The sequence below is a fragment of the Sparus aurata genome, chromosome 2, assembly GCF_900880675.1.
Source record: "Sparus aurata chromosome 2, fSpaAur1.1, whole genome shotgun sequence".
NCBI lineage: Eukaryota > Metazoa > Chordata > Actinopteri > Spariformes > Sparidae > Sparus > Sparus aurata.
Window position 1 is genome coordinate 32,758,442 of NC_044188.1, and position 27,931 is coordinate 32,786,372.

Below are 27,931 nucleotides of genomic sequence, written 5' to 3' on the forward strand. Positions count from 1 at the left end.
AAAACCCACGCCCCAAATGAGGTGCCAAGCCACAAGAAGCATTTGCGTCAACTGGGAATACAGAGAAAAAAGGGACGGGGCCCTTCTAATTATAGAGTCTGGAAACGGAAGCGCAGGGTGATTAGGAGTTGAGGCGCTGCGGTCTGTTTATCTGGGAGCTTCCTCTCTCTCGAACCCTCTCTCCCCCACACTCCACTCTTTCTTTCTTTCGTCCTGCTCTCTCTGTTTTGGTCGGGCCCCGCCCATCCAGTGGCTGGAGAGTCTGGCCCTTGGGTTTCTGACAGATGAGACTTGGCCGCTGTGTTCTGGCCAGGGCCGTCTTTTCTCTTCTGCTGATGGTAGAGTCTGGGCTCCAAAAAAGTAACAGCTCAGAAAGGCTGGAGAGCTTTGTGAATACAAGTGCCCGAAGACTGGGGGTTTTGTGGCCTTGTTGAAATACAGAGGCCCTCGCCGTGAGGCGTCAGTCGGTTAGCCCGCGGGAAGGCCAAATTAAAAAGTAGCTGAGCCGCTCGGCGGGTGAAAAGAGAGGGTTTCGGGGAAACCAGAGACTGGCCGGAGCAGGGTTTGACACGTCCTATTTATAACACCTCGTCCCAGAGGTTACAGTGTTATTTACGATGTTTTAGTACCGAAATCGCTGGCACACGCACTTAGACATGCGCTTAACTGGAAGGGATGACCTCTAATTTGCCATGTGTGCGAGACATGCGTCCGTATGGGACATGAGGGAAGTGATATAATCATTTCCATAAATATCTGCTTTTGCTTTCTTTTTCCCCCCGAAAAAAAATCTTTTTGTTTTGTTTTGCTGCAGGCTTTACTGTCCCATCTCTGACCATCCAAACAGAAAACATCTGCTCAATCCCATTAATAGTAGGAGGATGTGTCATTTACAAAGTGGTGGGGCTAGCTTTATTCTTGACAAAGGCAGATGGGATGAGGGAGTGGGGGAGAGACAGAGAGACAGACAGAGAAAGAAAGAGAGAAAGAGAGAGAGGGGAGAAAGCAAAGAAAGAAATGGGGAGAGCAACAAAAAGGGCGGTGATTTCCCTACTTGGCAACACAAAAGGCCACAACAAAACTAGTCCACTTTTTAATTAACAACACTAGGCTCAAGAAAAGCTTTGAAAATCGGGAAAATCTCAAATTATAACCATGTGGAAGGCATAAAGCTTACAAGATGGAGTACTTGGGGGACTCAGATAGCTTTACTGTTACCAGGGATGCATAAACTTCAGAGCAAATGAGCCCAACACACAAATGAAAGACTATCCATCGTAAGACGAGGTTTTGTCTTCAGGGCTGCCAATTTCGGGTGAGGGAGGGGACTCTTTGTGTGTCTGTATGTACTTACACATATGTTGGGCATATATAATACAGATTCTTTCTGCATTCTCTATGCACAGCAAAAGTGTTGGGGTTGGTATGGGTTTTTCGACTATGCAGGAACCCTTAAGGATGATTATCTTCTCACAATCCTTCCTTCCTCCATGCATCCACCTCCACTTCGACCTTTACTACCCAACAATCCACCTACAACTGTTATCTTCTGCAGTTAAAGCCAAGAAATGTACTTTCCTCAAAAAAGTGCCAAGAGTTTGGCCTTCAAACTATAAAGCTTGCTGAGGTTGAGATTACATAGGTAAAGTGAGAGATTAATAGGTATGTGTTCTCTTCTTAACCACTGCAAGGGCTACTCACTTCAGTGCTAATTGTAGGAGGGAGCAGAGCGCCCTACTAATCCTCTCACCACCACAGCACCACAGTAATATATGAGCAGTTTTATTTCCGCTGGGCAGCAGGGTAGGCATTAGGGTTAGTCAGATGCTAACGAGGTCAAGCCAAAGTCAACCATCTCTAATATGAGAGAGAGGCTACAGTCAGACTAATTACATATTTATTTTAGAAATTATCAACACACTCACCTGGTTTTATTTTTGGCCAAGAATTTAATTGGAGTCTATTCAAATTTGCATGTGTTACTATTTTAGAGGTTTTATAATTAAAAGTTTAAGTATAACTTAGTTTAAATACTGTGTCAGACAATTTTCAAGACTAGCAAGTGTCTAACTGAATTTACTCAGTTAAGGTAAATTCAAAAATACCAATGTAAATACTTGAGTTTTAAAAATCTGGTTGACAACATGTTGATCAATATTGAATTTCTTTCCACATCTTAGAGACCTTAAAAGATAATTCTGGTTTCTAACAGTTTGGACCATACTTTAAGTAACTAAGTAACTTCATCAGTTATGATAGATTTCACTCAAAATAGAGCTTTGGAAACTTGAAAAACTTTAAACTTAGAAAATTTGGAAACTCAATGTCACTACAAGAAATTCCTATGGGGCAAAAAGCATGAGCAGCAACTAGACAGGCTGTAAAACAAGGCTACAAGGATTACCTAAACTGTTTAGTTCAAGGTAAAAACAAAAATGGCTGCTAGTTGATAACAATCCATCATTGCACAGGAGAACTGTGTTCATGCACAACTACAACAAGTAATTTAGGCCAGTGCTGAACCAGAAAAGTCAGTCTCTAATCTATGATGGATGTTTATAACAGACAGTTTCGGTACAACTTTCTTATGGGCCGTCTTTGACTCTTCTGAAAAGGTTTGGCTAAGCAGGACTTTTTGGAAAGTGAAGTTCTGGCACCCATTCCTGACAGGGTTCAAGCTAACACTTTAACTTAGCAGCCACTGTGAAGATTTTGGCTAAAAAGAGTGCAAGTAACATGTTTTCAAATCAGTTGGGGACTTCCGGATAAGCTACGATCAGATGATAACATCAGCATGAACGATGTCCTCATTGAGCTCTATTACAATCTTAATAAGAATGAAACCAATTCATTATATAGTGAGCTGTTTTAAAAGCACATTCATCCTACTAAAGAGATAATTCTGGGGAGTAAAATAACATCCTCTGACAATTTCGCTTTGATGACTTTTAGTGGTTTAACTTCTCACCGGGTGCAGGTGAAACTCATAGGTGGGCCCCAGTGACATCACTTTTAGATGTGGTCACAAATTCAACAGGCCACACTTCTGAATACACCGAGGTGGTAGCGTGTCTTGAAACTTGGTAGTGAAAATGGAATTTTGGTAACTAATTATTGGCACAATCACTCACAGATTACACAAGGCAAAATGTCATAAATATAACATTGTGCTACCTCTCTGTGTTTTACGACAATCTCTCAACAACAAATTATCGTATATACCCCCTCACCCATACTTCATTTTACAGAAGAGAGGGACACAGTCAGGGAAGGAGGATCAAAAGGAATAGGGTGGATAAAGTAGGGGTAAGGGCTGCAAGAAAAACAGAGAAAACAACAGAGGGAAAGAAAGGGAAAAGGTGCTTATGGTTCATTTGATGTACAACAGGCTGAAACCAAGGGTTGTGTTTTTCTTTGCGCTTCACAGGCAGACCACCTGTGAGCACTTGGATATTAATAGATATGAAAAAAAGTGTGTGTGCGGCTAACCTAGCGGAGAAGCTGCCATTAGTTTGATATTACTATGCTGGAACACCAGCTTTTAACAGGGCAAAGCTCGCCTGGCTTTGATGTTGTTCCGACACACAACGGGCAGGCACCGTAACGGTCAAGTTCACAAACCGCGACTGTTCTCAAGACAGAGCTCCAGGCTTGTTCTTTCATCACCTTAAGTGGAAAACACACTACTAAAGTCTGTTTTTATGGAGCATTTACATATTTGCACACTTCCTGCTGGAATTGCTTAAAAGGGGAGAGACAGTTTTTTTATTTATTTATTTTTTTTGTCAAATGTCAGTGGACTGTTCAATTGGTACAGCAGAGGATGAATAGGCTGCATGAGGAGGTGAAAATGATAAGGAAGCCACTGTTAACCTCACCTTTAAGAGTTCCTCCACCAAAGCCACAGTCCCAATTTACTGCCACTAATCCAAATTCCCAGTGAGTCCTAATACTCTTCATTTGCATTCTTTCTGTGGTTTTCAAACATTGGACAAACATGTTCTCACAGTAGATTAGAGAGAACTTTAACGCCAGGCGTCTTTGATGCCATGTTTAAAAGCCCCAAAACAAATTGCTCCTGTCCACCATCGCCTGATAAAAGATTTGGGACTGTGATCAGAACTTAATCCCCTTTCTGAGCAAACAGGCAGACACTGAGGCTGGAGAGGTAAGCTCCTTGCATTTACACGGGCTCTCTTAAACTTCTTAGACTCCTGTTTCATCTGTGTTAATTAATTAAATCCCTTAAAACATTCACAGCTGCTGGTCATAGGTACAATTATACAGTGCTCTGATTGTCTATATATATAAAAAAATAACAACTTGAAGGAAGCTATGTTTGGCTGCATGAGAAAGTTCAGTTGATTCAAACTTAGTCTTAGTCTTATTAATCTTTAATTTCTGAATTGCAAAATCAAGATGTCTTAATCATAGCACAGGCAAACACAGTAGCTTGTTTTTCTCAGTCAAATTAACCATCTCATGGGCCATCTGGCAAATAAGCTCACAGTCATGAGTCACAAACAGTAATGTAAACTTCAATGTGGACACGCGTGCAAACTGAGTGGCTGATGGATCTACCAGTCATGACAGCCATGCAACTGTCCATTTTCTAGAATTCATACAAGTATACAGATAATGCCACTTTGCCCATAATTTCAATCATTTGTCTTTTTAGAAGTGGGAGTTTAGGACTTTGGTCAGTCTGACGATCCATCTATCTGGAATTTTGGTACATGCCAAAATATGTCAACATGAACGAGCCAGATTTCCATGAAATGTCTTCTGTATAGGAGGATAATCCCAATGTTTTGATGACCTCCTGACCTTTCTCTGAGTGCTAGAAAAGAGCTAAAAATTCCACATTTATATAAAAAAGGACAAAATAAAATCAGCAGAGTGTCATGAAATATGTTCCCCACAGGAACCCATTTCATTTTCAGACATTTGAGCTTTACTTAGCTCTACCCTCAGGTTTTTCAAGTTTCATCGATGAAGGGTGAGAGTACTAAAATCCTTGTCTAGCAGAGTTGATTTCTTGAACACACCGATAGCATGAAATAATTTGCTGTTGACACACTTCTGGTCTTTCCCAATTTTATTTGACTGAATGCGCTAGAAAGTATGGAGCAAGTGTGTGTCATCAGATTCTATAATGTGGCAGCGATGTAAAGACATGTTTTTATGCTATTAATGCTACAATGTGTTCAGTTTGTATGAAAAAAATCTAAATGACATGAAATTGTGGATAAAGACTACGAGTCCAAGTCACACAGCTTTCTAATTCTTTTCCATAATGCCAACGCAAACAAACCAGTGTGCAATTCATGGGAACAAGAATCTTAGCAACTTACCTCTTCCCCACCAAACCACCCACCTACACACATACCAAAAAGAAGTTACAAATGAACTGCGTGCTACCGCACTGTGTGGGCTGTGAATGACTCCACACTGCTGAGGTGTCTGGTGTGTTGGGCATGAGGGAAGCTGGGATGAGTTTTTCTCAGCTGAGCTTTCCACAAGTCCTGAGTCATGGTCACTGGTACAATGTCTCTCCTTAGTTTTGTCCATGATACCACTTATCAATTTTTGCTGGATGAAATCTATTTATTGTTTTACATTACTATTTACTGAAGCCTCATCTCACCAGAGTTACACTGAACTACTGTAAGGAAACATGTTTTCAATATTCAGTACCTAATGTGTGGTTTTTTATGGAAATGTGCCTATTCTCACTGTCATTGGATGGATATTATATAATAAACCTGTAAGGGTGAAGTAGTGATCTTGTTATTGTAGCTTTAAATTGCATTTTTTCACATTCAATATTTTAGTACAGGTATAGTGGTCTTCATAAAATAGTGAGACTGCACTGTGAGAGTTTGCCCCATCACCACTCATCACTTCTAGTCAGAGCTGGTTTTACTTACAGAATATCTGGGAATGTATAATGAGTTCACCCGTTCTTGTTGAGGCATTTCTGTTTTTTTTCAAATAATCTAATTTCTTAAATTTGACAGATAGATCAAGGTTGATGGGCCTAACAAGATTCTCTAATGAAATATTTCACTAATATTGTGGTGATATATGTCCAGAAACATTATCCAGCTCAGGGAAAGGTTTTGTTACTGGTACTGCTTGATTAGTCATACAATCCAATTACCATTACTGAATCCCAGTTGTGGCAAATAGTCTTTGTCCATGTGCATAGCTTCACATAATATTTTAAGAACATTAAAATATGCTGCTCCTCTTCTCTTCCAGAGTTATTGAAGTTACTTCTGAATTACTTTACTGAGCATTCAGTCAGTTTTGGCACTGACCGCATTTTGTGGATGCATGAGATGGGGATGTGGATGGGTTAGCTTATAGGGGCCTATACATTTATCAATTATTATTCCCCTTCTTTGTTGAATCATACATTTTCTTTTTGCCACAGATGCAAAGGTTCTGTGAATGGCTACTGGTCCTTGTGCAGCTGGCCATGTGCTAAATGTTCTTGTTTGATTTAACTCCTTGGTCTCCCCATCTTGCTAGCATTCACAGTACTACAACGCTGCGTTACAGTCAAAGTCGGAGGTCGGAATTTCCAGGCTGAATTTCTAACAGGGTTAGGGTTAGGGCTAACCCTAAGCCTCCCGACATCCAGGTGTATGACAGCGAATGTTCACTAAAATGTTGGCAACGTTGGCATGTGTACACACAATTGAACCCCAATTGAAATATAGCCTTATTGCCTTTACAGTCAAAACAGAGGGGGAAAAATGTGCCATTATGCATCTTATTTTATTGCACTTGTCTTATTCACTCGCTTGAAACAAATAACGTCTTCTGCAAATGAATCCTACACCTACCATGTGCTGCTATTGTTGTGTGACATCAGACAACTGCCTCATGAAGTCAGAACAGATGGGCTTCCCTTCCCTGAGTTTTCAAGTAGGAATTACAATTTTGAGTGGTGTTCCACTGTACTTTTTCCAGAAAGAAGTAAATGATTTTTAAGTTCTGAATTGTCTGGCTTTGACATCTTCTTTGATAAAAAAAAAAACTTAGTTAGACAACGTTAAAAGCATTACCCAACATCATTGCAGTCTAACTAATGTTCAGATTCAGAGGAACAACCCATCTTATCCCCAGTCAAAATACTGAAAAAGGCAAGACAGAGAGCCCTGCAGAGTAGCTGTTGTAAATCACATCAGAGCCAGCTGTGAGTGCTAATTACTATCTTGGTGTGAAGACACAACTCAATCCATTCTAAATGTGTGGCTATAAATGTGTGGCTGAGCAAAGCAGCTTGTGTGTGGGAATTCCCCTCATGTTCAACATGTGCGTGTGGGTCCAGGGTTTTTCGGCAACGGCCTGGTTTCTTTCACACATCAGTAAGATGGAGAGACAGAGTTATTACACCATGGAGAGCTGCCTTCACGGCACAGCTGCCTCAATGGTCAGGCTCAACGGGCCAGGCTATTCATTAGACCGGTCTGTTACTAAACCAGGGATATGGTTTATGGGACAGTTCCATGTGGGGAGAGATTCAGTCTTGATTCATCTGCCATAACTCCTGGCTTTGATGGGGTATTCAAAACTTCCATATTCTAAACATTAAGATGGCTAAACAAAAATTAAGTTCTGGTTCTGTGGTAGCCGGCTGTCTTTTATGACTGAAAAAGTTAATAAAATAGATTGTTCACGTCACAAGAAATATACTGCACCTGCATCCAGTTGAAATAAAATATATTTTTCTGATGTCAGTACAGACAGCAAGAAAGCTTACTAATACAGTTTAACTGCTTTTAGACATCAGTTCTATGCATATGGAACATCCATGCCAGATATCCAAGTACACAATGTTGTGTTTAAGAGAAGCTGTTGAACACTCAGTACTTAGTGTTGTCAAAAGTACCCAAAAGCTATATTTGATATACATAAGAGATCATGTTAAAGTAATATCTTCTGGCTCACATAATAGTTAAAGTCACCGGTACAAATAGTACTTGACATAAAGTCTTAAACGTGTCTGATATTGAATGCATTTAGGTATCAAAAGTAATTGTTTGATAATAAAAGTACTATAGTATAAAAAACACACAGATCCATCTATTGTATATAGTATTCTTATTCGATTTCATCTTATTCATTAGTCAATTTTGATCTAACGCATTTCATTTTATTGTCTATTTTTGTTCCTTGTGCTGCTGTGTGAAATTGAATTTCACCTATCAATAAAGCTACATCTTATCCTAAATCTTAGAAGTATCGGTAAAACGAGTTTACACATACATTTTTTCCATGGCGACGACCGCACATGTAGATTCAGCAGCCAATAGATCCTTGAAGCGCACACTACCTACAATGAATATACATCAACATCATCACACTGGGAAAAGAAGTGTGGGGTGAGATTATGAGAATATCTGCTCCAATGGCATCTGCTAAGCAACCAGCAAGACCAGTGGGACAGAACATCACCAAAAGTGATGCGATCACACCCGGAAAAGAGAAAAGAGAGTTGCGGTGAGAGCTAAGCTGATACGACTGACTGAAGCAGTTTCTCTACAAAGCGTTCTTCTGGCTAATGTCCAGTCGCAGGAGAATAATGTGGAGGAGATGCAACTCAGGCTCATTCAGTAACGGTAAATCAGAGACTGCTGGCTGCACATCTTCATAGAGAAGTAGTTAGCACTTCAACATCCCACATGAAGCTAGGGGTAAAACAGTCCACAAAGTCCAGAGCGATGTTCATTAAGACAGTTGCTGTGATCTTATTAACTATAGCAATATATAGTAAGTTATTTATTAACATGTTTATGGCTGCAACTAATGAATGTTGTCAATATTGGTGCACACAGTTTACACATATTTCAGCTTTAAAGTTTGAGAGGGGTGAGAGCCACACATTTAAAGATTACAGTTTTAAATGCAGGACTAAACCTTGTTATGAATGTTTACATGGTGGTGTTGCAACTTTTATAACGTAAAGTGTCTGAGCTCTATGTCTACCACAGCATGGGAAGCCCTTGATCCTTAACAGACTGAGTAGGACTAGAAAAATATGTTTGAGAGAATAAAAAGCAGAGGGTGGTGACTTCCACGGTTGCTGAATCAATCACTCCATCTAGTGCCAGTCATAGTCAAAAGTAATGCTCAAGTTGTTGGACAATATCACTGCCATCAAAACGTGTGTGTATTTTGACCTTGGCATTGTACCTAATAATCAAGTCAAGGATCGTTAAGGACAAGTGAAGAGGACGAGACGTGAAAAAAAACAAGCACACACACATTGCAGCTGTTAAAGAGAGCGCTTTGCCACTGCACTTCATCTGCGTCCCTCTAATTACACCACTAGGAATAGATCCACAGATCCACCGAAGCGCCACAAAGCGCCAGCCGCCACACCAAGAACTGGCGGCCACTGGTCCGCCCTCTGTAGAGCCTCCAACACACACAAGCCACTGGGGTTTCTTACATAACTCTTCCCAGCCAAAACTTCTGGGCTTTCCAGGCTCTGTTTGACTCATATCATTGTTTCCTGCTAAGTCCATCTTTTTTGTTTCTGCCATGTGGAGCTTGACCACTGTGAAGAGAGCCTCTGTTGGGCCAGGAAGGTAGTTCAGTAAAAGCCACTTCCCCTAACTCCTTGGAAAGACTTCACTTCCAGCCAGACCAATGAACCCGTCACTCAGGATTTGGGCTCTGATCAAATCAAGAGGCCTCTAATTTTGGGACACTCAACAGCGGGCTGCTCAGAAATGAAAATGAATGAAAGAATAAACAATAATGAAAGGAGGCCGGCAATCACAACAGTGGAAAAGAGGAGTTTCTGCGCTTGTGTGAAGATGCATCCAAATCTCATTACATGGCCCAACTGCAATGGAAAAAAGGGGAAATCTGCGTATTTTGGCCACACCTCTGGTGCTGTTTTCACTTGTAATTTAATCATTTATTTGTCGTTCAGATTTGGCTCACTGTAAATGAGCCAGAAAGATTAAAAGTGTGTTTGGAATTTTGCAGTTGATGGTGCCCTGTGGAAAGGGTCACAGGGGATCTTGCTGGCTTGCTGACTAAGCATTTCCCAAAACACTGAAACTAACTGCCACATGTACTGCATGTTGAATGTGCATTTCTGTAGATACCAAGCTTGTATATTAAAGGTAGAAGTTTAAGGTTAAATGTTTTCTGTCTTGACAGCGAGCTTGCATTAATAATTATTTTGGTACAGATATGTTGTTCACACTGTAGCATTATCAGGGATAAAATATGATGCCTCCACTGGATGCATATATAGTGACTTGACTGCTTCGTATCAGATTTCAATGCATCAGAGACAAAGGTAAGGTAAGGCCAATAGTTGCAAGTGTTGTATGTTTAAGACCTGGGCTGAGTTGATAACAGCCTACATGTGCGTACTTAGTGTAATTGTCACTCAGTACGTTTACATGCACATCTTAGTCGGATTACAGCCATAGTTCTACTATGCTACTCAATCGGACAACTGCAATTGTCCGAGTATACATGCCGGTGAGAAAGTCGAATTATTGGATGCAGCATTTCATACTCCGGTACGATAGGTGGCGTTGTACCCATCTCAAGTAGTGGTAATAGAGCCAGCAACAACAAACTCTTCCTCGGCATTCGAGAAAGATGGCGTACGAAGAGCAGGACGAAGCTACATCTTTTTACATTTCGTATATGGTGTACATGATAATTACACAAACTGGATGCACAATGGCGCTCTTGCTTGCGGTTATTTCGGAGGAAAGACGCCGACGCAGCCACCGTCCCTTTACTTCCGACTCACGGCCCCGGTTAGTAAAGCAAGTTAATTGAAACATATCCTGGGTATGTTGAACTCGCAGCAAAGTACAGGCTTCTGCTCACTGATTATCAATGTTTGGAAAAGCATTGCAGTGTTACCAACTTCAACTATCTGAGTCAATGACTAGATCAGCACTAGATCACTAACAGGTTACCGATGACTTTAGCAAAAATACGATGTCCACCATTAATTGTGAGCTTTCCCTTTGGGTATTCTCTCATGAATATCAAGAAAAATAAAGGTTGAGTGAAGCAATGGTATCTTTCAGTATAACCATTAGTTGTATAACTTCCGGCATGATGTGTTGTTCTTTCAGAAACATTGTTTTGCTACGTCACACATGTCAGTTCTACATTCTACACAAGTACACCTGGTAGAAATTAAGGCGGGTCCCTTTCCTTGATGTGCTCTTAAGCAGGCTTTTGAGTCATTAGGTGTACTGAGCTGTTTGGTGTTTAGTATTTGTTTTTTAGTGAGGGTGGGAGCGGAGGGGGTCTCGACAACCATGTCTTGTCTGTCTTTGTCTGCAATATCATCCTGTTGCTGCTCAGACAGAGCTGCTGAGTTCAGTCCACAAAAGTGAAGGATTCTCGGGGTCATGGGGTGAAAGCCATCTCTCAGCAGCCCCTTTATTAACTGCACATGCACGCAAAACACACACACACACACAGTATCAAAAAAACATGAACACACACGCTAACACACATACACACCACAGCAGCAGCAGGACCATACACAAACTTAAACATCACACACAAAGACTTGAGGAGGTAGACTGTTCACACATACAAAGCAACTACTGTCCCTTTCCTTTGGGGTGGAGGTCAGCAATGCTCAAACAGTGGGAAAGGAGATGCCAGAGTAAAATAATGTTGCGAAAGGGAGTGTAAGATTTGTACATCGAAAGCTCATTTCAGCAGACCGATTCCTGCACTCACAGAGTACATCGGCCCGCAGATAAAGAAGTAAATACATGACAATTTTTCAACTGTCTCAAGGACTCAATTGTCATTTAATAGCATGTGCATTGAATGCCAAGGAATGGTTCTGAATGTTTATCACAAACTGAGAAAAAGAAAACATACTTACCTAACCCTAACCCTCCCAATTCCTAGCTACTCCCCATGGCTATAACAGCATGAAGTATGAAACTCCAACAACATGTACAACAAACAGTGGTGAGAGTCAATGCATGCACCTGCAGTAATCATCGTACAATAAGCCGTCAGCAACTGTCATTTAGCGTGTAGTGACATCATAAGATCATACTTGAAACCCAGGTAAAATTATTGTTAAATTGGTCAATGTTATGTGGCAATCTCTAGCGGCTGTAGCCATTATTACAGCCAGAAAGGAGGAATTGATGAGAAGTAATGTAAAGTGTGAATAGTCCATATAGGGAGGTGGTCGAAGATGGATGGTCGGTTTAAACAAGCACAGGACTTTCATTCAGGAGACTGCTGTTGGTGACCAGTGTGAAAGCAGAAGTCATTGGTGAGTCATTAGCCCTTTTTACACAGCGTCTCCGCATTATCTCCGGAGCGGTGGTTCGCCAATTCTCCACCGATGGTGATTCACACAGAAAGCCGGCGCTGCGGCTCCTAAAGAGGCGTGACGGTACACGTCATGTTGATGACGTTGGTGTTTCCCCAGGTGTTCCCCCTGTACATCTAAACCCGCGGACAGTTTATAATCATATGGATGCTGTTATAATGTGTAGTGATTGAGATCCCTACCCATCAAACATCCTAGAAAGTGACAGAGTTAAGTATTTCGCGCTAAATTACATAATTATACATAATCACCATCAGTAAACAGGACGCTGTCTGACTCTGTCACTCGCGGGGACGGAGGCTGTTTTCTGGGGGAAAGCTCCCTGAAGTCTCGATCCGGAGGGCTGACGGTCGCAGTGATTTATTTTCATCACAAACACTGGGTGAGTTAAAGTTTTTGCCGGTGACAGATGCTGTTTTTTGAGCAGACATGTGAGGAAGAGTCAGTAGGACAGACAGGAGGACAGACGCTTCTCCACGTACAGCTGCAGTATTTGTTTTCCTCATATAAGTTGCTAAAGACAGTTACAGTTACTACGTTACTTTTGTTCAGTCCTGTAGCGTTGCTTTGTGGGACATTTCTCTGTATTTAGTTGAGTGAGAGACCTGTGCAGTTATCAGACTGCACGACCAACACGCCCCTGCTCCGCGCATCCGGATTATCCGTTCACACTGGGCTCACCAATAATGCGGCCCTGATACTACCTCCAGAGGCGGATCAGCGCCGGAACGAAATTTCCCCCCTCTCCGCAACTGAAACTTTCACACAGGGGAGGGTGCAGAGAATTGCCGCAGGATCCCCGCATGCAAACGGCAGTGTGAAAGAGGCTATTGAAACTTACTAACATAGTTAAATTATATCACATACACAATGTAACATAAGTTAATTTGGTAATATAAGTAGATTTATAATCAATGCTACAGAAGAAGTGGGGGGATTTTGACTCATACCACGAAGTGGTTTTAGTGCCAAATCCTCATCAAATTGCAAGCGAACGACAAATGTCAATGTAAAACTGCAATAGTCATGTTGTTTTGGCAATTGGGATATATGTCGTTTTGGGAGACAATTGCATAGTTAAGTGATGAGGATGTGTTGAAAGAAAATCACCTTCAATTGTTTTGTTTTGAAAAACTGCAAATCCTTGCATTGTGTTGTGGTGAATGCCATTCTAAGGTGAAGATGTTAGGACCTACCTTTGTTTCAGTAAAGATACATGTTTCAGTGAAAGAATGGCCCCCATGTGCTGGACATACTGTTTAAATACTGTCAGATCAAAAGCCTACCTCTTAAATAGGTATTACTATTCCTATACTATACTATACTATACTATACTATACTATTCACTATAAGGCTACAGCCAAATGCTTCCTTAGTTATTCAAATGAATTTCAGTCCATGCTTTCAATTTGACGTCACAGTGCTGGAAGACTTGTGGAGAAAAGTTCTGCAGAAAACAATGTTTCAGTCCGTGGCGGATTGATTACAACACTTGTTAAACCTCTTTTGAAGCTTTGCCTAAAACTAGCCTGGCTGAGATGAAACTACTCTTGAGGGATAGGTTTTCACTGTAACTTCTGTCAGACTTGATAAACAATTCTATACAAAACAAAGCCTCCTGAAAATGAGCCATCACTTGAGTTTTTCAATGGATTTGAATCCCTTTGCATTCTAAAAATGTATCCTATATAACACTAACAACCCTACCTTATATGAAAAAAGGACTTTTATCATAAAGTCAAAGCCTTCCATAACCCCTTTTGTTATATTTTCTTATCAAAAATAACAGATAATAATAGACTTGTTATAATGACTCGGGTTGGTTATGAGTATAACTGTAGGCTTGTTTCAGTCTCTTATTTATCCAAGAGGACAAACTCTGGTTGCTATTGTCACCCATTTACTATATGTAACAAAATGCCTGACCTGCATGTGTTGCGGCTGTTTTGAAGTTTGTGTAATGGCATGCATTGGGGAAACTCAGGCTAAAGACATGTTCTTTGTGCACAATATGAATAAACACACTATGAATACATTTGGGTAGGTTGGCTGGTCCAGCACTGCCAAAGAACTGAGATGACGCAGCCAAACACACACTATGTTTTCTGTAAAAAAATATAATCTCTCTCCCGCTTTCTTCCGAACTTGCATAGAGTGCTCTCAAAAATTAATTTGTGTGCGTGTGTGTGTGTGTATGTGTTTGCAGGAGTGTGTCTTACCACTTGGGTTGAATTGCATGCAGGATATGGGTTTGTCATGAGCTGGGAAGTGAGCCACCACTCCCTCTCCGTCTGAGTCCTCACTCACCAAAACCTGGAATACACACACACACACACACACACACACAAAGAAACTCAAAATCATTTTCTAACAATGAGAACACTGAACCCAGAACGGGACTTTCCCTGCTCTAGGATTTTTCTTCACATTTTGGTTTGGTCTGATATCATCACCACACTCAGCAGTGTTCTTTGACATCACTCCATAGTGAAATAGCTGGCAATTTAACTCCTTTCTGAATGTGCCATTGCCCTCTTGTGGATGAAAATGATTAGAAAGCCCATATTACCCAATAGCCAAGAAAAAAAGTCAAACAAACAATCTCAGTGTTCAAAGGCTTTTTCTTTGTGCTGCATCAAAGAAATTAAGATCATCAAAATTTGAGCTATATCATATTAGCCCTGGTACTTCAGTTAAAGGCTGTGCTGGGACCAGTGTGGACAGTGTAAGGTCCAACAACAGAGACAAGGATATGGACGAATTTACTTTGGCAATAATGTGGCTTTTCACATGTGGCTTTGACAATACCCCATGACAATCTTTTTTCCCGTAAACATGTAGAAACTGGCGTCAAATGTAGCCTCGGCATGCTACTTCTGAAACTTGCCATAGAAAATGAATTCACTGAAGCCACTTTGCACAACTACAGACTGCTACTAAATCTCTGTATGAAGCCTGCTGTCAAGACTAGGACTAATTTAACAAAGGCTGACCCCTTCAGTCACGAAGAGAGATTAGAAATAAGCCCAGACATGAGGCCACTTTGTGCACCAGTGTGTGTGTGTGTGTGTGTGTGTGTGTGTGTGTGTCTGTGAGGAAATGTACACACAAGGTTAAATTTGGTCCTAGCGTTGCATTAACGATGTCAGGAAGGTTGGCTGAGCATTTTAAATAGGAACTAGTCCAAACAAGAAACAGCCTTTAAAATCTAAAGGGGTTGCGTCTCAGACTACAAGCAAGAAAATAAGCAGGAAAAAAAGGGGGAGAACAGAAAGAAAGAGAGAGAGAGGCTGGTGACATGAAGCAGATCACTTTTATTACAGTGCAGGCAGACAATGTTGTTCTGTGAGCGAATCCTGCTGGAGCCCTTTGAAACAGGAGTGTACTCCAGAGAACCGAGCCCAGTGTTGCACAGGGGGAGAGAGTGTGTGCCTTTGTATTAGGAGGCTGCTGTTCCAAATAAGGAATTTCAAAGAGATGAGATAGGAATATCCTGCATCTCACCTCTATCATATCCGTGTGTTTTCCTATTTCTCCAAAAGTCACCCCTTACCACACGGCACGCCCCCCACTCCTCCCTTCAGTGTCAATTTGTCCTTCACTCCAAGCTATCCCCGCCCTGCCTGCCTGACCTAGCCAGTGTTTATGGCCAGTGTATGGTTACAGTGTGTCAGCTGGTGACAGAGTGCAGGCCTGCTTCTGAAGGCTTAGGTCCAGCTTATAAGACAACACACTGGCTACAGGGCGACTACAGTCACTGTGTAAGAGAAAGGGAGAAGGCAGTGAGTGTGTGTGGTGCCTACATCACTGACAAACTGTACTATGTATGCTAACACGCCTCATTAAAAATGTGACAGCTGCTGCAGTGTGATTAATCATGGTCTAGAGTGGCTGAGGAGAATTAAGCTTTTAGCATTTCTTTAGACGTTAAGGGAAGATTGTGCAAAAGGCAACTGGCATCGATCAAAACCATAACCAGGGTTACAGCAATATAATGTGTATGCTTTTTGTATCCAGGCATTCTGTATATACCTAGGTGGGTTGATGTAGGATAATGTGGTTAATGACAATGGCTTACCCACCTTTGTATTGTGGGACAAAGTAAAAGGTCCTGTAGGACTTATTATTTACTGAAATCAGTGTTAAATAAAATCAGTAGCCCTTTTCACAAAGTGAATCTCTGTAGCGGAGGTTCAACAATTCTCTACCTTTGTTCACACAGAACCAAGCTGCTCCGACGTAAAGCCCAACACTGTGTCAATTTATACAGCAAGCCGACACTGTGGATCCAAAAGAGGCATGCACATCATGATGATGATGTCTGTGTCTTTTCTTTAACATGTTTCCCAGGTGTCCACCTGCTAATATAAACATATACCTGCTGACTGTTTATAATCATATGGATGCTGTTATAATGTGTTGTGATTTGGATCCTGACACACCAAACATCCTGGAAAGTGACAAAGTTAAGTTTCTCACTCTAAATTACATAATTACATAATCGCCATCAGTAAACTGGACGTTGTCTGACTCTGTCAGTCGCAAGGAGGGAGGCTGCTTGCTGGGGGAAGTTCACTGAAGTAATTGTTGGGGGGGCTGATGGTTGATTTTTTTTTCAAGACAGTAATTACAACAATACAATAGTGGAAGGAGACAAACACTTGATGAGTTAAAGTTTTTGGCCAGGGACAGACGCTGTATAAGGATGACAGACAGGATGACAGACACTTCTCCACAGATACCTGCAGTATTTTTTCCTCATATAAGTTGCCAGAGACACTATCAGTTACCACATTACTGTTGTTTGGTCCTAAAACATCACTCTGTGTGTCATTTCTCTTTTATTTGATGAGTGAAGGATCTGTTTAGTTATCAGACTCTGAACACGTCACCTTCAGATCGACACACCCATGCTCCACTCCACCAGCTTATCCATTCACACAGGGACGGTTCGCCTGTGCTGCACCTCTGATCCTACCACCGGATGCGCATCAGAAACGCAGCAAAATTTCTCCTCTCGCCATGCAGGATCCCCACACTCAAAGGGCATAGACAGCCTATAGCACATGCGCAAGTGCGGTGCGCTAGTGAATTAAGGACGTGTCGAAGTCCATTTTGCTGGTTAAATGCAAAGATGCGGTATTTAGAGTCTGAATTAGTCTTGGTTGTGTTTTGGGCGGAAATTAAATCAAACCAATCCGAGTGACATCTCTTACAGTACATGACTGTGTTCATGGAAAAGTGTTTAAATTAACTGAAAGCACTCTCCTGTGTTGGCCTATCTATAATGTGTCCTTTAACAAAAAGCTGGACTAAAGTCAAAAGTGCAGTCTGTTTCCTGATATTTAGTCTATGGCGCTGTCACTTTCTGCTGCATCAAGATATAAATAAGCCATTAGTGCACCTGACCACACCTCATTTTACCACCAACACACCCAGAGGCGCATAGGTGGCTGTAAGGTCATTTGTTATTTACACAATGTGGGCGCTAGGGGTTAAAATGACAACTGTGTCCGTCTGAAACTAGCAATGACACTTGCGCTGCACTGTGTGCACCAAGTGTAAGATAGATCCCATAGTGTGGTTGGTCAACAATCTATGCCTCTCCTCCCTCCACTCATGCAGTAAGAGAAAATAAATTATTCTGGTATCCATGGCCACTTTATCCAATCGGGACAGAGAACTCCAAAGAGAGGCGGTCCTGTCTGTTTGGTGAACACACTGAGTGCAGGATCCTCCTTCTCTGGTACCTATACCAGCAACTGCGGAACAGGAAGAGCTACCAATTCCAGTGCTCTCAGTTAAGGCTTATAATACCAAACACGCAAAGTGATGAAAATTGCCTTTGAAAAAATAGAAATGAGTCATGCAAGTGTGGTGACGTAGAGAGGGGGGGCCGCATAGACAGAAAGTTAACAAAAGCAACAACCATGCTTATAGAAGCTTTAACCTGTTTTTTTTAGCCTAACATAGAGCAAATCTTCTAAATAGAAAAAAATAAAAATTTAACTAGTCTGAGAATAAAGCATTTCTTTAGAAATTTTCATCATTTAAAGTAAACATTCAATTTTGATATTATCACTACTATTGTCAATGTTATCATTATTATTGTCATTTGCATTTAGATGGTTGCTTGCCTTTTTGTTTTTAATTATTAATGACATTTGTGTTTATTTGCTGCATAACTTTCACCATGACTAGAAGTCAAATGTTAACCTAACTTAAGATTTTAAAATTGTATGGGTTTAAGCATAGCAAAGCAGACGTTGGAAATAAATTTACCAACATGGTCTAATTTCAAATGGCTTTGGATATGATCCTTATCCACCATGTTGAGAAGACTTCCAATATGTCATGAACATGACTTTTTTGTTCATGACTTAAAAATCATGAATCCCAATGAATTTATGACATAAAATTCTGAAGCATATATATTGTTTTCAAAGCCAGCAGTCCTCCAAATGTACAACAAATACTATGATAAGGTAGCAGCTGCATTATCTTCTAGAGAAGGTTTTTTGTTGCAGGAAAGTATATCCACATCAGTATCAGTATTTTTGAGAATAAACATGAATTTCATTTCAGCAGTAACGTGGTTTGAGGGCAATTTGGCCCAGTCCTAATGACAACATTTTGTGAGGAAAAAACATAGTGGAAAAAATAGATATGGGTGGAAATTAACTTTTCAGTGACCAAAACCCAAATTTGCCATGAAAACGGTTGAATTGAATGTTAAGATCTTATTTGACCTATGGTGCAGTCGCTCAGCCTTGAGCTTCATGTGAGGTTACAGACCAACAGCTGACTGTTTACAGAGCGTCTTTCCTACAAGGGCTGCTAAAACTGGGCTGTGGCTAAAAGCTTGGCTCTTAAAATATGCAGCAAATCAAAGTAACACCTTTCAGTGAGTTGTGCAGCGTGAGGTGAATGGGCCTGAGTGTGTTCAAGCCACAGAAAAAAAAAGCCAACCTTGGAGATTTTTCTGTTCCCTCCTAAGCCACAGAGGCCAAAGTAATGTTTACCTGGGCCACACATGACAAGCCCAGGGAGGCAAGAAGCCAAGAACAAATTGGTGCCAATTTAATCTTTGCTCTGTGTGTGTGTGTGTGTGTGTGTGTGTGTGTGTGTGTGTGTGTGTGCGTGCGTGCGTGTGTGTGTGTATTAGCCTGGGGTTCGTAAACGAATGAAATGGGAATTCTAATAGTTAGGAATAGGAATTGTGTAAAATATTATTAATTTTCAAATTAACATGGATAAATTAATAGAAAAAAAATGTATCGCAAGAAATTTTTTTACTTCGAGCTTAAAAGTAGTCATTAATGGCTGACCTTGTCTCTTGAGCTCTTGTGAGTCGTTTTTCTAATGCTAAAAAAGTTTGCAGTAACAACACCAGGTGACACCCTTCCAATGAACAGACCTCATTAACACCTCATTTGGACTGCTGTAACTTATCAACTTACTGGCTTGCATCTGGTTGACATTTATTGTACTGTATTTAATACTTGAATGGTGCTGCAAATATTTGCTTTCTAAAAGCAGTAGGGTCAAAAACTTTTTGAAAAAAAAAAAGAATTTCATCTCTGAAACACCACTACAGACCATTACATTATTAAATGTGACAATAGCGTAAAGAGTGTTCACATGTGCTCTGCAACATGTTTATTTCACTACAACAGGCACAAGTCTGCACTGCTGACAATATTTTTGCCAAGTAAGGAAAACAAAACAGAAAAACAATTTTGTTCTGATTTGATTCCTTAGTTCTACCCATAATACCCAGATTCAATTATTACAGAATAGAGCCCTACCGAAATACAGTATTAGCCAATATCATCAAACAATGTTAGCCCATCACAGATCATATCGATCTCTTTGTTGTAATTTATAATTATTAAGTTCCCAGTGAAGTTATTGGTTCAGTGCACTAATAGACTTAGACAAGTCTGTGTGTTGTGTTATTTAAAATATCTTGCCTTTATTACACATTTTTGCCCCAGGTGTTTGATAACCACATCTGAGCGATCATTACAATAATGGGTTTATATTGGCCGATTTTAGTCAAGTTCAAGTACTGGTCGAGCTCTATTACAGTAATGAATAAATAGTCATTTATACAATTTATATAATAAATTATATAAATTAAATTATATAATAAATTACATAAATGTTTGTTTACTGCTCTCTTGCTTAGAACACAATTATACGAATTGTTACATAGTGTTTTTTCATCACTTTTCAAAAACTTCCCATACCAGTGTATAAACACTTGACTTACCTGTCCTTCTCCAACACTGTGTGTGTCAATGATGGTGACCACACCGGGGTTGTGAGGGCTACGGCGGCTTGCACTGTGAGGTGTACCCTCCTCATCTGGAGTGCCTGCCGGAAGGGTGCCTGCCAACTGGGTGACCACTTTACCCACCATCGTCAAGCCTGTCTTTAAAGTCTGGAAGGACAAAGAAATTATTTTATTGATTAACTAAGAAATTATTTTTCTTTTCACTTCACTTAGCTTGAAGCCTTTGAAGAAGAGCAAAAGAGCTGCAAAGTGCATGAGTGTATGTGCAATACCCTTTGTGTGTGTGTGTGTGTGTGAGTGTGCATGAACCATGTTCAATTGATGTCTGCTGATAACTTGCAGTGCTGATGACTTGTAGCACTGTAGCCACAGGGGACATCTGTTTGTGTGTGTGTGTGTGTGTGTGTGTGTGTGTGTGTGTGTGTGTGTGTGTGTGTGTGTGAGTGAGGCTCCTCTGTGTCCGCTTAAGGCCCAGCCAGGGTGTCTGGCTCAAACACACCTCTGTGGCTCGAGTGAGGGAAATGGATAGTGCTGCTTAAGTGGAGTCTATCTCACCTACTACACTGTCTTTGCCTAATGGAGTCCAATGCGTGTGACTGTGTGTCTGTGTGTGTGTAAGCGCCAAAGGGGCCCCGGAGAGCCTAATCAGGCATTCAGACTAGGCGGCCCTGTCAATACAGCGTGGCGCCTCGCATTTGTTGGGTCTGAGGATCGCCCACTGTCTCTCTTCGCCACTTGGCCAGGCACACTAGCATTGTCTGCAGCCTGTGCATGCGTGTGTACGCCTACATTTGTCTGAGTGTGTGTAAAATACCAGAAGAGCCATCAATTATTAAGTGAGGCGTTTGGCTCCTAATTGATCAACACTAATGTGTTTTCTAATCACTGCAGTTGTGGAGTTCTTAGTGGTAGTCCAAACAGGGGCTATTGATTTGCTGGTGGGGAGGGGGTGTCTGGAGGCAGATCCTGTCTGATGTCAGACAAAAACACATGGACACTCACATACGCACACGGACGCACACACACACGCACACACACAGCTATGGCCTGATGTCGCCATCTAAACAAATTATAACATATTTTAAGTGAAAGGTCTTTCTCCATCAAGCACCCTGGTGTGACAGGCAACAGGATTGATGTGATAACAAAAACTTATCAGAAGAGGACAAATCTAAAACAGTGAGTCCAACTGGGCAGAGCTGTTGCAGTCTCTGTTTTTATCTTTCTTATAAACAAAAGCCATTGCACTTTAATGCTACCTCCCTTTTTGTTTCCATGTCTCTGGACGTCAGCACTGAGAGCCAGTGTGTCGCGCCACAAGCCAGAAGGAGATACCTTGTCATTTATATTGAGATACATGGTCCTAAATGAGGAGAGGGAGGGCAAGTAGACTGCCTGTCTGCATATCAATACCCTTTGCCATTGTCCACCCCTTACCAAGATGCTAACCTGCTAGCAACACAGTACTCTTTTGATCCATACCATCATTACCCTGCTGATGAGACTTTTCTCACTCTCACTTTTTGCACTCATAAAGTAAAGAGTAAGGGATGCACTTGCTCTTCGTGAATCAATTATCCTTCAAACTGAATGGATAAACAGACTAGAACCATGTGAGGAGCTGGCAAGTTAGCATGTGTTGGCAAGCAGTATATTCAGACCAGGAATTAATTTCACCTGGTATCAAAGGGGCCTGTTGGCAGTAATCTTAGACTCGCTCCCCTGTGTAGATGAGTGAAACAAGACCACTGGAGACAAAACTGATTACAGTAGGAAAAAACAGACAGGCAGGTTGATGAAGTGTCTCATAAGTTTAGGCCCCAGTCCACTGGGCGAGCCAGGTGGATCCAGTGTCGGCATATTAACAGATGGCCTAGGCTGAGCTGGAAGTACTGTAGTATGTGCTGCTTAATCTGTGCAAAGTCTTAAAACCAACCAGAGGACTCTTAGACAGATTACAGCTAGTCTGTAAGCATTCAGCTAAGCAAATCAGTGCATGGCAAGAAAAATGGGAAAAGACAGGGAAAGCGGTGCGCCCATTAGCTCAGTTGATAGAATGGGAATCCCATGTACATAGGCTTTGTCCTCGCTGCAGTGGCCCTGGGTTTGAGTCCTGGCCTGGGGCCCTTTGCTGCGTGAACTGCGGTAGAGATAGACGAGACTACGAATCTCTGAAAAAGGAATCGCCACAAAGAAGTGCTGCACACACATCCTGTGTGTCCAGCCTGTAAGCCTGCTATAATGTTTTTTTCACATGTGAATTTCACTTGCTCCATGTGGCTGCCCAATATAAATAACCTGTTACCTGTTACAGAGGTAATTAAAAATAACATATGAATGATGATGACTTGATGATGATGATTAACCTAAAAGTGTAAAGTGCCTTGAACAGTGTTTTGGAATAACAAAACACCGGGGGCACATACATTTGAATGCTACTTGGATAATGCCATTATCAAAAAAAATATCTTTTGGAAAAAAAAAAGAAAAACTCAAAGCTCTGAGCCCCTTTCTATTGAACAACAAAGATAGAAAGGATTGTTTACAAGTCTGTGATGTCCAAGCATTACAATTTTGTTTCATTCATTTAGCGTAACAAGCCCTAGGTTTATGAGAAAAGAAAGAAAAACAGGTAAATGTCGACACGTATTGTCACTTACTTTGGCCGCATTGATCACTGTAGCTGTATAGGACTGTGCATTGTCACCGCAAGCTCCCCCGCGAGACTGGTGACATCTGATCAGCTGCAAAAAAAACAAAACAATTACAGATGCAAGACCTACAGTGAAAGACAACGGAAGATAGATATTAAACAAAAAATGTGGAATAATTCACGAGATTTTAGACATTTAAAAGTCTTCCCTCTTCACTTTTTGAAGGACATCGGTTTTGCTTTCAAAGAAACAATACACAACCAAAACAGCCTATCCGAACTGATTCAATTTCAAATACAATATCACTTGAATGGCTCTCTCCAAGTATTACTGTTCAAAAAAATGGGTTTTGTCATTTCTGGAAATGCTTGGGCAGTCACACAAACAGTGGCCCCATCTGTCAATTACTTGAATAGGCCAGCACCAGAAAGCATTAAATGTATTGCAGAGTACACAATCGAACATTCTGTTTTTGTAAATACTTAACAATCCCATTAAACGGAAGAGAACAGAAAACTCCTGTGCATCTGTTGATTTTCAAAATGTTATCATCTCTTGTGGACTCTTCATGGAATGAGTTGTTTATCCAGACAGATTAAAGAGGGAGGAAATAGATAAAATGCATTTTTTGGATTGTAAATATGTCCCTTCTCTGATAAGCCATTTCATAGATGAGTGTGTGTGTGTGTGTGTGTGTGTGTGTGTGTGTGTGTGTGTGTGTGTGTGTGTTCGGGTGATCGTGTGTGTGTGTGTGTGTGCGTGTGTGTGTGTGTGTGTGTGTGTGTGTGTGTGTGTGTGTGTCTGTCTGTGTCTGTTTGTTTGTGTGTGGGTGTGTGTCTGGACTACCTTGTTCTCAGCATACGCCAGCCAGCGACTTCCCAAAGCTATTGGATTGAGGCTGGGGCCGGGACAGGGGTAACAGCCTGAATAGATACAAAGATTGTCATACTAAAAGGGACAACAACAACATTTAAAACAGAAATCAACATTCATACACATTTCGGAAAATTACAAGAAAAGAAATAAATTAAAAAACAATAAAAGGGAGGCCTATGCAGGGATTTCATTAGCCTTCTCTCTGAAGAATGTCTGTAAACATCTTAAACCATTAATGTGTTTGTGGGGAGTCTCATGTTTGGGAAGATAAATGGGAGTGTAATGAGGGTGACGTGTCTGTATGCGTGTGTGTGTACACTATGACCTAATGGAGACTGCGGTACCCAATAAAGATTGAAGATGGCTCCTTTGCATTTCAACTAACACAATAATCCCTGCGAGGACAGACACACAAGCACACATTTACAAGTAAACACAAACAGTGTGCTGCCAGCAGAAATGAAAATAGCAACTAATAATAAATAATAAGTAAATGACAGATAAATGTCTTGGACATTATAAGAACATTTTTGTCTCTTCCCACTCAAACAGATGTGTTAGCAAATAAAAGAGTGGAGTGCTATGACTAACACCGAAACTAAGCTCCAACAACAGGGCACTGTTGCTGCAGGACATCAGACAAAACACACTACAAACAGACAAACGTGTGCTTGTGAACAGACTGGAGAAATAATGGATACTGTCATAAATATCATTAAATGCCAGCAGACAGTGACAGTATGTATAAGCATATGGGCAACAAGATGTTGCTCATATAATGATCAAACCCACTGTGTTCAAGAACACAAGCCTTTGTCCTACACACACATACGCACTGAGCTAATGTGAGTTTTTGGAGGTGTGGGGGGAATGGCTTGCTGACAATAATTTAGTGCTCAGGGACCAGATGAGGTGGAGACAGTAATTCCGTGCACTGTGTTGGGGAAGGGGTAGATGGGGGAAAATAGGGGGGTTGAGGTAAGCCACAAGGGCTGCTGGTAACGCCAGAGAAGCCTTTTGTGCCTTTCCAAGTCCAAAGGGAGCCCAGGCAGTGAGATAACATGTGTTTGACATCCTGGGCGGGGAGCATAAAGCTGAGCAGGGAGAGGAATGGGAGGCTTTATCCAGAGACCTTGGCTAGCATCGTGTAGCCACTAGTACTCATAGAATGATATTCCATATTTTACTCTTCCATTTTTTTATATGCACTAAAAGCTTCCTAAAGTTAGCAACATATAGTCTTCTTAAATAGTCATCTGTAAACCAAGGTCCTACAACAACAAACGCAAGTCCTGTGAGGTTGTTTCTTACAACTGTACCATACTGGCACTCCACCCAGCCAATGTTTCTCACCAGACCAACAAAAATCGTATTTTCAGCCAGGCTACACTTGGAAAACATAAAAAACAGCCAAGTAGCTCTAGCACGACTGATACTCAATTATTGCTGGTCTATGTTGATGTTAAAGGTGCTATTTGTAAGAAAAGCTGACTGTCCCAAAGCATCAGTTTTTGACGAGTATAGAGTAAGACTAAAACCTTGCACCTTTAAGGAGTTAAAAATTATTTTATTGCTATTTTTGGTTGATATTTTGTGCAATGATTCCCTTAAAAGGGGTGATCAAACACTTGTGACAAAGACATGAAAAAGGACATAACAATAAACTTAATTGCCTAAAATGACATCAGTGCACTGTAATAGTTAACTTCAATGGGAATTTATGCAAAACAAATGACCCCAGACACCCATCTCTGCAATATAATCTCTAAAAGATAAATTTCTCATATTGACGCAAAGCAGACAACATAGAGTTGTGGTCAAAAGTTTACATACACTTGTAAAGGACATAATGTCATGGCTGTCTTGAGTTTCCAATAATTTCTACAACTCTTATTTTTTTGTGATAGAGTGATTGGAGCACATACTTGTTTGTCACAAAAAACATTCATGAAGTTTGGTTCTTTTATGAATTTATTATGGGTCTACTGAAAATGTGACCAAATCTGCTGGGTCAAAAGTATACATACAGCAACATACATTATCAATTTTGGGGATGTAGAAAAGTTACAATCAAATCAAATTAGCTTCATGGCATGGCCTCTTAACTTCATGTGAGTGATTATGATTGACGACACCTGTTGACTTCTCTGAGCCCATTTAAATAGGGCTCATGTGATGCAGTCATTAGGCTCGGTTACAAACGCTACAATGGGAAAGTCAAAGGAACTCAGCACAGATCTGAAAAAACAAATCATTGACTTGAACAAGTCAGGAAAGTCACTTGGAGCCATTTCAAAGCAGCTTAAGGTCCCAAGAGCAACTGTGCAGACAATTGTTCGTAAGTATAAAGTGCATGGCACAGTTATGTCACTGCCACGATCAGGAAGAAAACGCAAGCTATTACCTGCTGCAGAGAGAAAATTGGTCAGGATGATCAAGAGTCAACCGAGAACCACCAAAAAGCAGGTCTGCAATGAATTGGAAGCTGCTGGAACACAGGTGTCAGTGTCCACAGTCAAGCGTGTTTTGCATCGCCATGGACTGAGAGGCTACCATGCAAGAAGGAAGCCCTTGCTCCAGAAGCGACACCTTAAGGCTCGTCTAAAGTTTGCTGCTGATCACATGGACAAAGATAAGACCTTCTGGAGGAAAGTTCTGTGGTCAGATGAAACAAAAATTGAGCTGTTTGGCCACAATACCCAGCAATATGTTTGGAGGAGAAAAGGTGAGGCCTTTAATCCCAGGAACACCATGCCTACCGTCAAGCATGGTGGTGGTAGTATTATGCTCTGGGCCTGTTTTGCTGCCAATGGAACTGGTGCTTTACAGAGAGTAAGTGGGACAATGAAAAAGGAGGATTACCTCCAAATTCTTCAGGACAACCTAAAATCATCAGCCCGAAGGTTGGGTCTTGGGCGCAGTTGGGTGTTCCAACAGGACAATGACCCCAAACACACGTCAAAAGTGGTAAAGGAATGGCTAAATCAGGCTAGAATTAAGGTTTTAGAATGGCCTTCCCAAAGTCCTGACTTAAACCCCATTGAGAACATGTGGACAATGCTGAAGAAACAAGTCCATGTCAGAAAACCAACAAATTTAGCTGAACTGCACCAATTTTGTCAAGAGGAGTGGTCAAAAATTCAACCAGAAGCTTGCCAGAAGCTTGTGGATGGCTACCAGAAGCGCCTTACTGCAGTGAAACTTGCCAAGGGACATGTAACCAAATATTAACATTGCTGTATGTATACTTTTGACCCAGCAGATTTGGTCACATTTTCAGTAGACCCATAATAAATTCATAAAAGAACCAAACTTCATGAATGTTTTTTGTGACAAACAAGTATGTGCTCCAATCACTCTATCACAAAAAAATAAGAGTTGTAGAAATCATTGGAAACTCAAGACAGCCATGACATTATGTCCTTTACAAGTGTATGTAAACTTTTGACCACAACTGTATATGCCAATACAGATATATTGGTGATAGGGAGGAGGAAGCTAGATCACAAGGTTGAAATCAACAGACACAGGGAGAACATGCTAAATCCACAGAGAAAACCCCAGTTGGTCAGGGCCGTATTCACAAAGACTTTTATCTTAACGTTAGGAGTACTCCGAAATCGGACTAAAAGTTTTTGTTTTTGTTTTTTGTTTTTTTTATTATCTTTTTCTTTCAGTTAACAAACAGACAACAGAAAACGCATTACAAAAGTAATCAGTAAAGTAAAATAA

General features: G+C 41.0%; 1 protein-coding gene across 4 annotated transcripts in view; it reads right to left on the reverse strand.

The window, feature by feature from the left end:
• Positions 1–27,931, reverse strand: part of bcas3 (BCAS3 microtubule associated cell migration factor) — a 366,198-nt gene that overhangs the window by 297,530 nt on the left and 40,737 nt on the right. For all 4 annotated transcript variants that reach the window (XM_030407120.1, XM_030407111.1, XM_030407129.1 and 1 more), the window contains 4 exons: positions 24,170–24,246; positions 23,330–23,413; positions 20,646–20,816; positions 14,590–14,683 (listed from right to left, as the gene is read on the reverse strand). In XM_030407120.1, the coding sequence (XP_030262980.1) occupies positions 14,590–14,683; positions 20,646–20,816; positions 23,330–23,413; positions 24,170–24,246 (426 nt within the window). The remainder of the gene's footprint in view (positions 1–14,589; positions 14,684–20,645; positions 20,817–23,329; positions 23,414–24,169; positions 24,247–27,931) is intronic.